General features: G+C 39.5%; 1 protein-coding gene across 1 annotated transcript in view; it reads left to right on the top strand.

Moving 5' to 3' along the window:
* Positions 1-12230, top strand: part of LOC132109351 (NACHT and WD repeat domain-containing protein 2-like) — an 85416-nt gene extending 73186 nt beyond the window's left edge. The window contains exons 6-8 of the mRNA XM_059515371.1: positions 3083-3233; positions 5286-5875; positions 7337-12230. Coding sequence (XP_059371354.1) covers positions 3083-3233; positions 5286-5875; positions 7337-11230 — 4635 coding nt within the window. The 3' untranslated portion in view covers positions 11231-12230. The remainder of the gene's footprint in view (positions 1-3082; positions 3234-5285; positions 5876-7336) is intronic.

Raw genomic sequence — 12230 nt, 5'->3', positions numbered from 1 at the left:
GGAGGATGCTGATCTGCTGGATCACCAAAGGATCCTAAAATCTCGAAAATGTAGATGTGGCCCTGGAGTAGGTGCAGAAGGTCCTTAGCCTGGAACACGCAAGCAAAGGTACCTTGGAGTGAAGGTTTGCTCGCCGGAGCTTAACCTTGTTGCAGATTTCTGTGTCTTGTGCCTCTCTGGGCTAGAGACTCAGAACTTGGTCGATGTGCTTTGTCTCTCTAGGCTGGAGACCCAGGATGTGCTGCATCTGTTGTTTTCTCACTGGATGAATACTCTAAATTAAGTCTGAATGTAGATTATCTCTTTCCTCGCAGGCTGGAGCCTCAGAACATGGTTGTACCTGTTGCTGTCTCAAAGATGGAGACTTAGGACTTGGCGTCTGTTATTGCCTCTTCCCTCATGGGCCAGAGGCTCAGAATGTTGGTGATAAACTTGGCCCTGGAATGTGCTGTCCACTAAAATTTGCAACATGATTATTCAGAAATCATTCTAATACTCAAGAAACATGGTGCCCAAGAAACATTTATTTATCAAAGTTTTAAACAGTTGTGCTGCTTAACAAGTGTGATACATTTTTTCATTACTCCCTGATGAATAAAACGTTCATAAGAAGAGTTTATAAGAAATGTCTTCACTGTATTTTTTGATCAATTTAATGTATACTTTCTAAATAAAAAATAAATAAATAAATCTTACAGTGTACATACCCCTTAAAGATTATAGACCCCAAACTTTTGAATGGTAAAGGATGTCAAATTATATTTTTTGATTGTCACAATTGAAAGTAATTTGACTTTTTTTTTTTTCCAGTATTAATATGATTTAATTTAATTGTTGAGTACAGTCAAAATCTTAGCAGTAGGACAGGCTAAAATCCAATTTAGGTATGAGCAGGCATATAGATGCAAAAATGACACATTTTTAGTATTATTTGCTTGTTGACTTTCCCAAGTTTAAGTTGTTCCATTAAAGTGTTAGTTCACCCAAGAATAAAAAATTGTCCATCTTCTACTCACACTTGAAGCATCCTAGGTGTATGTGACTTTATTCTTTCAGAATAATCCAATCGAAGTTATGTAAAAAATTGTCCTTGCTCTTCCATGCCTTTCAATGGGGGTAATCGGGTGTTTGTTGTTTAGAAGATGTGAAATAATATATAATATAACTTCAATTTATTCTGAAGGAGGAAAGTCACATACACCTAGGATGCTTCATGAATGAGTAGACGTTAGATGATTTTTCATTCTCAGGTGAAACCCAGAAACTATGTAAACAGCAAATGCAACTGGAAAATTAATTCAAATTAGAATTTGAATTTGGCACATGAGAAGGCATCCAGAATTACGCTGAACCTGACCTCTCCCGCACGCACAGAAGCAACCTGTAAATGTCAGTGGCTGACCGGTGATATAGCTGTTTTATATGGAGCATTGTAGAAATGGCAGGCCCGTGAGAAAACACTGTTCACTGCATGTAGAGTTTATTAGCTTCATAAATTCAGTTTGTCATTCATTAAATCTTAATCGTGCTCTCTCTTTCTTTCTTACACACAGACAAATTCTGTTTTGCTTTCTGTCACCCATACACACACAAATCATTTAGTGCTGTATAAATCAGATTGAAATGCAGAGTGGTTACAAATTGAGGGAGCGTCTTTGAAGCTGAGGGTCTCTGTTGGACTAAAATAAGAGACGCAGCAGGGACTGAGTTTCTACCTGCACTCAGCAGAAACATCCACTGGTCTCTCTCTCTCTCTCTCTCTATGTGTGTGTGTGTATGTGTGTTTCTGTCCTCTTTCTCTCTGGTAGGTTACTGGGTTCATAACAAACACTTCTTAAAATATTACTTCAGTAACACAGAGTGGTGTCTGCTTTCACATTCTCTGTTCAAGTAGACAGAGTCATTTATGAACTCTGGTAAATTGGACTCCCTTTGACATCAATCTACATTACACAAAGTTCCTGTGGTGACAGAAATATTAGGAGCTTTCAAATTTTTGATTTCTAGGCATGACTTGGAAAAAGTCAATAGAAAAAAATCATAGAAGTGTATTAATATGTTTTCATTTCAATAGGTGTTATAAATATAATAATATGCTTTATACTGTTTTTTTGCTGTAAAAATGTCTAATCAGCTAGATTTCACAGGTGCTTTATAAAGTAATTTTTATTTTATATTAAAAAATATATATATTTTTTTAAATCTGTATGTTATTCACCTTATTTCTTAAGCTATTTAAGTAAGCTATTTAAAAAGTAAGCTATTTCCTGTGAGTGTGTGAGTATATATGTGAATAACTTAAAGAATAAAGTGCCGTAAACTAAAATTATCTGTGCTACAGTATTTATGATTACACTCATAAATTAAAACATTACAACAAATAACAGTTTGCAGAATCAAGCACCATAATGGACTATCGCTAAGCCTTGCACATTCAAGTTAAAAATGGTTGATCCTGCTCTTACATTAAAAATAAAGTGGGTAGTGACAAACAATAATCACAAAGAAGTCAAGTGAGTGTATTAATCCAAATGTGGAAAGCCAGCCAATAATTCAGTCATTATTTAGTGAAGTTATTAATAAAGTACTGTAGAAACCTAAATAATGTTGGAGCTGGGGCAGCAGTTCATTCATGTCCTGATGCCAGCCCCCTGTCTTTTACAGTAAAAATAAAAATTGCTAAATAATTATTCAAATTAGAGTCATGTTCCTGAAATTCATGATCACATGGATTCCTAATGAAATGACTGGATTTTTAGAGTAAAAACTTACAAACAACTCGAACAATGGTGACAACATCTTTGAAGGACAGGGATCAAGTACTAGGACAAAACCTCAGCGCAGTTTGTTCCAGAACAAGATTAAAATTATGCTAACTGTGCTAGCTAGCATTACAGTTAAACCAAGAAGTACAGGGTACTAATGCATTTGTTCCTACCTTTTAGTGGAATGAAAGAAGTGTTAATTAATGTAAATGTGACATGATATGTTGTAGCTTTTCCTTTTTTCAAATGCCCAACATACAAACCGTGGAACCTTGAATAATTGTGATTGTGACTCAATATGGGATTTTACCCCGCAGATGGAGTCAAACAGCATAGCAAAATCAAAGAATGACAAGGCATGGAGGGCAGTCTCAGAGGAAATCAAGAAGATCTTCAGAACCTCTGTTTTACAGCTGCAGGAGAAGGGAACCATGAAGAGCGGTCAAGCCAAGAAATTTCTTTGCTCGGGTAAACTGTAGTTATATTTACGGTAATGACTGAGCTCACAGCTAATAAATGTTTAGTTATTTTACATGGCTTTAAATGCCTGAGTTGGTTTGCAGTGTGTTTTGCAGTACATTGCAACTGCTGTAAATGTCAACATTGACTGTATATGTAAATATATTTAGTAAGGGTACTTAAAGTTAAATCATTATGGTCAGCTTATTTTCCACTGAGCTGAAGGTCCACAGAATCTACATTTAATATGACTAGATTCCCGATATGATTCTTTCATCTATTTTTTTTTTTTTAAATAACCTGTGTTCTGTGAGTAATTTTGCTAAAAATACATGTTTTTGATCCAAAGTGACTCTTAGTTACCACTTTTAACAAGTATCACCATCTTGCTGATTTGGTGCTTCTGTTGGGGAAAATAAATGCAGTCTTGTCTATCAGTCATGCTTGCTGTCGCTGCGAAGCTAGTTTTGAACAGGCCATTGTCATAATTTCTCTGACATTTACTATTTTAAATAAATAAATAAAAATAAAAATTTGCCACCTAAGATATGTCAATGTCTCTACATTAGGACAGTAAATCAGTTACACTGCTCTGATTGGGCATTGTCGTCACATGACAACAATAAAGAACAAGAGGGCATGTAAACTACTAGCCTTTTTTTTTTTTTTGCTTATTTACTGTATATGTTTCTATTGCATACATTGACCACATGCTATAGTTAGTATGAGTTTAAAGTAATTTACACAATGCCTTTATACATAGAAGGGATGGAACTAAACTCTGCAAGATAGTGGCCCTCCAGCATCTTTTGTGAGCAATGTGTGAAGCAATTTCCAGGTTTACTTAAAAGGCACCGTTTCACTTTAAACGTTTCAGTGGTGCTTGATGCTTAACATTTAGGTTGTTTGTCTGTAAAATTGCATGCATAATAAAATAAAAGGCTGAATCATGCTACAGAGCCATAGTTTATAGCTTTGTGGCTTCAAAGAGAGATCATATTTAAAGCTCATAATGAATGTAAATGTTATTTTTATCCCACTCTTGAAAGTCATTGTGACTAAATTAAAATTTGCCCGCATTAGACGGCATAAGAGGAGATCTTATCAGGCAAACTTAATTCATCTAGGTTAATCCAATATTCAGTGATACAGTTAAGTCTCATTACCATACTCCACATTAGAGACTGTGGGTCGGCGCCGGAGAAAGAACAGATTTACTGCTCGCTCTTTAATGTCATTCTGAGAGCATGGGCTTATAATTCAATCACTAATACAGTTAAGTCTTCATCTTGACATGCAATATATATGAAACAACTGCATTCAAGAGGATCCCTTAAGCAAGGCATTTCTTTTTTTTTTTTCTTTTTTTTATGTGACAAACAATTTATTCTTAGTCGCAGAGGTTCCTTTCATTAAAACTGAGGTCTTCTGTCTTACTTCAGAGCATCAGTGAGTTCCCTGATCTGCATGTGCACTCTTATGTCTGACGGATGTGGCATCTTGTAGATCTTTATTAAAAAAGTATCACCGGTAACACAATAATAAAAAAAGTAGGCACCCATGACAATGGTAGTGTATATAGTGTATATATTTTTTATTTTGATTATTAATACCAGTGTGAGGAAAGTACATGTGAGACTTAACTGAGCTAATGCTTTCCTGAGGGATCTGCAGCCATTTACTTGCCATCTTTGCATCCCCCTCTCCTCTCGTTTACAAAACAAGCTGCAAGTATGCGATACTGACGAGGTTGGCAGGCTATCACTGGAACGCTGCCTTCGGAGGTCTTTGATAAAACCAGCGAGGCTGGATTAAGAGATCATATCACTTTTTTCTTCGTCAAGGCAGCTCAGAGACATTGATCTAATCATTTGCTAAAGACTGGCAAATCCAGGAGAAGCGCTCACCTCATGAAATCAAATTAAGTATGTTTTCTGAAAGTGCCACTGAAGACTTTTGACAGTAAATCGTGGCAGGGATGAAAACCATGAGTGAAAAGAAACATTGTGTCATGCAGAACTGGGTAATTATTATGATCTCTGTTTTACTCTTGTCTTTCAGCATTAGAGGATGAACTGGATTTCGCACTGGGCAAGCAAACCCCAGCCTTCCTCAAGAAATGTGTATGTTACATCCGGAAGATATCCAACTTTGACCGTTTCGCTAAACTCCCTGAGATGGCACGCTACATGGACATTGTGGTGAGCGCCGACGGTGTCATGAGAAACCAAGAAGCCTATGAGCGTCTTTTGAAAGTAAGAGACGAGTTCATTCCAACGGTGGTGGCAGCATCCAATCTTCGAGTCTACTCGTCGGTCACTCATTGTGACATGAAATTTGGCTATTCACAGGAAGTAGAGAGCCACTACGTTGAAGGTCTCTGTAAACAGTTTTATGAAGACATGGTGGATATCATCCAGGCCACGGTCCAACAGAACTTTGACACAGAGACAGATCCACTTTATGATGAAATCATACAGCATCTGTCTTTATGCAAGACTTTTTCATCTTTTTTTGTGTACAATAGTGAAGCCTCGGACATAGTCCAGGAGTACCTGTACCACTCCAAAGGTGGTCGAATAACCCCCCTAGTGGTGTATGGAGGACCCTGCACTGGAAAGACATTGTTACTTGCTGAAGTGGCAAAACAGGTGAAAAGCATGTATAAAATGCATGTGTGTGTGTGTGTGTGTGTGTGTGGGTGGGTGAGAGAGAAAGCATGTGTGAACATACTGACCTGCTTTTTAAGGTCATCTGGATGCCGGCACATGTTAGATTAATACTGCGGGATGCCTGTATTTAGCCTAAAGCTGTTCTTTACTACCTCTGACTTAATATCTGTCATGGCATGAGATTCAAATGAACATTAAGGTATTTTGGGCTGCTGTTACATGAACTTGCCTTGCATAACAAATTGTGTGATTTAATAGATAATAATAATTTGATAAACTTTAATTACTAATATCTGTCAGCTTCAGCCAATTATTAGGGCTTATGGAGATCAGATTCAGTGGTGTGTCTGTTTTATGTGTTGATGGTCAGAATTGACAGTGTTGATAAGTTTGGGGGTGAGGAAGAAAAGGAGGAAGCGTAGTGTTGACATTTCCCATCACCCATGGCAACCCATCACAGACCTCAGCCTCTAATGTTAGTTCACAGATGATGAGCCTGGGGACCTTGACTAACTCCCTCATCCTTACTTATGTTCTCACTCTCTCACACGCTTCTATGTAACATACACACTACAGAGAGACAGATATTCTAAAATATTTATATATGAAATGCAAGTTACATGCCCACACATTGCATACACTTTTTATAATCTAGGGTGTCTGTCTGTGTCATGCAAATTAGTTTCATGTTTGGTACAGCTGGCATGTTTTTATACTGCCTTTGTCAGTGCTGTACGGTCCTATGAATCATGCAGCAAATATGAGCACAGTGATGCATTTAAGTAGCAATCTGGACACACACACCCCTTGGCTAATAATACAAACACAGAGGCACACGATCCTCTTGCAAATGGTTGCTTTGGAAAAGCATATTATCACTAATTGTCAGCCTCTCCAGACAGAGAGAAATAAAATTTCATGTTTTCCTGAATCACAGTTGGGGGCACCCTTTAACCACATCCAAAAAAGAATTGTGCTAAGGATGAGGGAACGTTTCAAACTGATTTATAAAATCTTCAGCACAAGAAATCCAGTGCTGACTCTGTCACTGTTGAGTACATTTGATTATTTGCTTTATAGTCATTGGTCTTTGTATTCCTTCCTCACATTCTGAGATGTCAAAGTTAGTGTACAGTGAGTAGATCTACTAAATAATGGATGGACTCGAGTCACTCAAGCTTTGTTTGCCAGAGTCATACTTATAACAGCGTTGCTCTAGGTCACAGTAGTTTCTGGATTTTTAACCATGTGAGTTTTTATAACAACAGGACACAAGATCCTGTTAAACGTTAAATAATATTGAATACAGTAGTTGTATTTTATGTAGATTAAATCTGTTTGCAAAAAAAAAAAAATGTTAATTAACATATTGGAAAACATTCAATAAACTATATGTAAATGCTGTATTTCTGAGCTTCTGTTTCATTTTCATTTGTTTAGGCTTATTCATGGCTACAGAAAGAGATGGGACCAGAAACAGACCCGGTCATCATTGTCAGATTCATCGGTTCCACAGACTTCTCTACTGACCTTCGCACCCTGCTACAGAGCATCTGTGAGCAGATTGCCATCAACTATCGGTGCCTGATCCACTTCTTACCTAACAAGATCCAGGAGATGAGGGAATTGCTAGTGAATTTGCTTGGGGAGTCATCCTTCCACCGACCTCTCGTCATCATTTTGGATGCCTTGGAGCAGTTGGCGGATGTTGACGAGGCCCGAAAGCTGTGGTGGCTGCCTGTCCACCTGCCGCATACAGTCCGAATTGTAGTGTCCACCCTACCCAACAAGCATGGGATACTCCAAAAATTACATTGCTTGATACATGACGAGGATGCCTACGTTGAACTGATGCAAAGAGATCGCAGAGCTTGCAGTCAGACACTTAAACTGCAGCTTCTGAGTGTCAAACGGAAGGTGACCTCAGGCCAACAGATATATGTGAATGAAGCAATGGCAAAATGTACACTCCCCATGTTTGTCAACCTCATCTACCGAGAGGTAGTTCACTGGCGGTCACACAAGGATGTGGATGACAAATCATTGAGTTCTACAGTACACGAAAGCATTGAGCAGCTTTTCTACACTACTGAAAACAAGCTTGGCTCACACTTTGTCTGTCGGGCACTGGGCTACATCACAATGGCACGGGCAGGCCTGACAGAGCTGGAGCTAGAGGATATCTTATCTTTGGACAACAGTGTCCTTGGGGACATCATAGTGAGCTCTAATCTTAAAAGCCCGTTGCGTATTTCTTATGATTTCATAGCCAGTCTAAAAGAAGAACTAGAAGGTTATTTAGTGGAGCATCAAGTCCATAATGTAACACTGATGGCGTGGGCAAATCGCCACCTGCATCTTATAGCACAAAAGCTATACCTAAGTAATGAAGAAGATGTACATCAAATGCATAGCCTTTTGGCTGAGTACTTCCTTGGAGCATGGGCAGGTGGTAGAAAGAAGATATTCCATTGTGACAATAATCACTTCGCCTCCCTGAATATCTCACACCATCGAAACCCTCATCACCAGCAGAGCCTTCATGGCCATGACAAAGCTTCTGCTGACAAGCACTCTTATGACAGACAGACACCCGAACAACCCTGGGTGTTCCAGTGTAACTTGCTAGAGCCGGACATCTTCTTTGTCAACCACCGTAAGATGATGGAGCTAACATACCACCTGACAAGGAGTGGCCGAACAGATGATCTCATGTATGGTGTCATAATGAACTTCAGCTGGCTCTACACTATGATAAAGATTGGGCAGTTTGACAAGGCCCTGTCAGATATTGACCTAGCTTACAGCTTCACACAAGAAAAGGAACTAAAATTTCTTGCAACTATGCTCCGCAGTATAAAGCTTAAAGTGACAAAGAATCCTGCATCACTGTCTGCTGAACTACAGCAAAGGCTCCTTCCAGTTGTCACGTCTCTTCCCAAGCTCAGACACCTTCTTCTTGAATGTGACAAGGATGGTCCTAAATACTGCTCCATTGTGCCACTGCACTCTTCAATGGATGTCACCTACAGTCCAGAGAGATTGCCACTCTGTTCTAGCTACATGCAAATAGTGGAGATTCTACCTACATTAGCTCCAAACATAGTCATTGTGGCCCTCAAAGATGGATCTGTCAGCACATGGGATGTTGAGAGTAGACAGTTGATGAGACAGATAGACACAGCGAGGTCGGTTGTTCTTGGCATCAGGCTAACCTCAGATGAGAAGTATCTGGTAGTGGCAACCACAAAAAACACACTTCTAATTTATGACAACCACAAATCCTGCTTGTTGTCGGAGGTGGAGGTGAAAGGGTCCAAGAACTGTGGTATCACTGGTGGGGTAGCGTTCATCAATGGATTCACCTTGTCCAGCCACCATGCCTTAGCTTGGCTGGAGGCAAGCAAAGACGTCAATGTGATTGATTTGCTCTATGGTTGGCCATTGTATCAGTTCCATTGCTGGTATGAGGTAACCTGTGTCCAATGTTCCCCAGATGGAATGTATGCTTTCTGTGGACAGTATCTCAACACAACCACCATATTCCACCTTGGTAGTGGGGACAAGCTTGCTACAATGACTTCTGAGTTCTCTGGTGGATTTGTTAAGTCCATCCTGATTCTAGATACAATCCATCAAATGGTGATGATCGACAATGAGGGCAGTCTATCCGTCTGGAACACCAAAGATATCACAAATACCAAGCTGATGGAGGATTATGACTGCAGAGGAGATGAGACCGAAGTGGTGGGCATAGAACTCTCTGAGGATCAGCGATCCATCCTCATCTGCAAAGCGAGAAGCATTGAGGTGCTGGACACCAAGATTTGGAAAATGGCAGAGAAGTTCAAGGCCAAGCGTAGCGAAAAGTTTGTAGCGGCCGTTCTCTCCAAGAATAGCCAAAGCATAATAGCTTCCATGGAGAACACATCATCCATATTTGTGTGGAGAAGAGACAGTGGACAGTGCATGGCCAGCTTGATAGAGATATCTGGAGCCATTGTAAAATTGATCAAATCAACACACCATAACTTGCTGCTGTCTGTAGCCAGCAGCGGAGTACTTTCCGTGTGGGACATTGACATTATAACAGCCATGTCGAACATTGATAAAACTGGGAAACCTATCCGAAGTCTGCAGCTGTCTGGCAGAGAGGATTTTGTGTACACCATGGATGGGTCAGAGGTCATCCATAAGTGGAACTACAGCACAGGTTTCATTGAGATGGTGTTCAAACATGAAGGCCTTGTTGAAAACTGTGTCTTGACAACATCGGGTGACCTAATGGTGACATCTGATGATAAAAGTAGTCAGTACATCTGGAATACAACCACAGGTGAGAATATATTCCGTATCAATGGTCAGAGGATCTCACAGCTTCTCATCACACACAATGACCAGTTTGTAGTGTCCCTTTGTGAGCAGAATGCCTCCCGCGTTTGGAGGCTTGCTACTGGTCACAAGGTGTGCAACATTCTTGTAACACTCCAGCATGCCCTCATTACCACAGCAAACACATTCCTTGTGGGAACCAACATGAATAAACTGTTGGCTGTTAGCTTGTGGTCAGGCAGTGTATCCAAAAAGTTTATCTGTGATGATGGGATCACAATTGTTAACTTCAAGTTAGTTCCTGACAGTCCAGATTATGTCGTCTTCATCTCCTCCACAGAAACAGTTTTCATCTGGAGTGTTGCTGACGAGTCTGTGTGTAGGCGGGTGCAGCTGCCTAGCAACTTTTTGAAGAACCTGGAGGATTTCCAAATATCACCAAATGGGAAATTTGGCATTGTGTCGAAAGGTGATGAGAACATTAATGTCCTAGACCTACACAGTGGTAAACTGCGTCTTGTACATGCTGCTGGCATAATCTGGCGGCAAAATCTCTCACGAGATGGACGCTACTTAGTGTACATCTGTTTCCAGAATTGCGATGAAGATGATGATGCAGGTGTGGTTTCAAGTCTGATCGTCATGAGATTGGCAGATGGTAAAAGCATCGGGACCTGTTCCCTCTACAAAACGGCAACCTATCTGTGCCTATCACAGCGAGCACTTAACATAATTGTGGGATTTGAGGATGGCAGCATTGGCACCTACACAGTCGTAGACCGTGTAGATGCCGCTCTGAAAATCAAGATTGCCACCTCAAACAGTCGCCAAATAGTTAACAATGCCTCACAGAAAGTACGACCTAAGTGTAGCACCAATGCCTTCAAAACCATTGCTGACTGTGTGTGGAGAGAATCCACTGAGGTCTTCTCTCGGGATAGTCCTATCAACGTGTCTGACAGTGGAGAGCCAGAGTCAACAACACCCACAAAGAAAACTTAACTGCTGCAATGAAAGCGCACTGACAGGCATGAAGGAACAAGGCCATGTATGGATACAGGTGATTTTTGTTTACAGCAACTTTGATTCAGCTGCACAGATCAGTTATCAGATAATAGCAACTGACCAATTGCTATTAAGCTGAACTTAATATGCAATCAGTCACCTTGATTTATTTTATCCATCATCAATTTACTGTCAAATGTATACACTGAATTTAATATCGTACTAAGGGAAAAAATAATTCCTAACAAATGTGATTTATTGGAAAGGCCAATCCATTCGGCTTTATATGTCCTTCCTTCTCATGTATGTGCCATTGTGGCCAAATAGTTCAGATTTTGTATGAGTTTAGTCAAATCAAGCCATAACGTCACTTTATACAGAAGCATACAGAAATGTAAAATATTTGTAGCCATACAAGTTGCTGCCATTTTTTTTTTTAAATACTCATTTGTGTCTGTTTATTTACGTCCTCTGGTACTGTACTAAAATGTAAACGTATGTACATTGTACATATGTACTTTGGCTGCTGCCGTTTGTGCAACTACTTAAATATTTGTTATGTTGTGCTAAATGCAATCAAAGTGAGTGCCTGGATTTTTTTATTTTCTTTGTTACAGAAACTGATGAAGAAAAAATTGCAGGGAATTTCTAAACAAAAATACATTGATAAACATATTCATCATTATGGTTTAGCATTCAATTCATACAAAATTGCTTACAGAATCTAAATGAGGATCATTGGAAAGTACATTTCAGTATTCAGGTATTCAGAAAATTGTCTGAAGTCATTATAAGCTTCTTAGTCATTTCAGAATGCGTTCCAGGCTTTCTCTGACCAAAATGGCATGGATGTCCATGAATCCATGTGTGGAATTTGCTCTAAATGACAGACAGAATTAAACCCATCCTCATATATTTAATTCTAAAACTGACACTGAGAAGGTCATCTTCTGACTCGACTAAATCCAAAAATGAATAGTTACTTTTAAAGAATGTG

This window comes from Carassius carassius, chromosome 2 (genome assembly GCF_963082965.1).
Source record: "Carassius carassius chromosome 2, fCarCar2.1, whole genome shotgun sequence".
NCBI classification, from domain to species: Eukaryota; Metazoa; Chordata; class Actinopteri; order Cypriniformes; family Cyprinidae; genus Carassius; species Carassius carassius.
The sequence above is the reverse complement of the archived record's forward strand: the minus strand, read 5'-3'. Positions and strand labels throughout refer to the sequence as shown.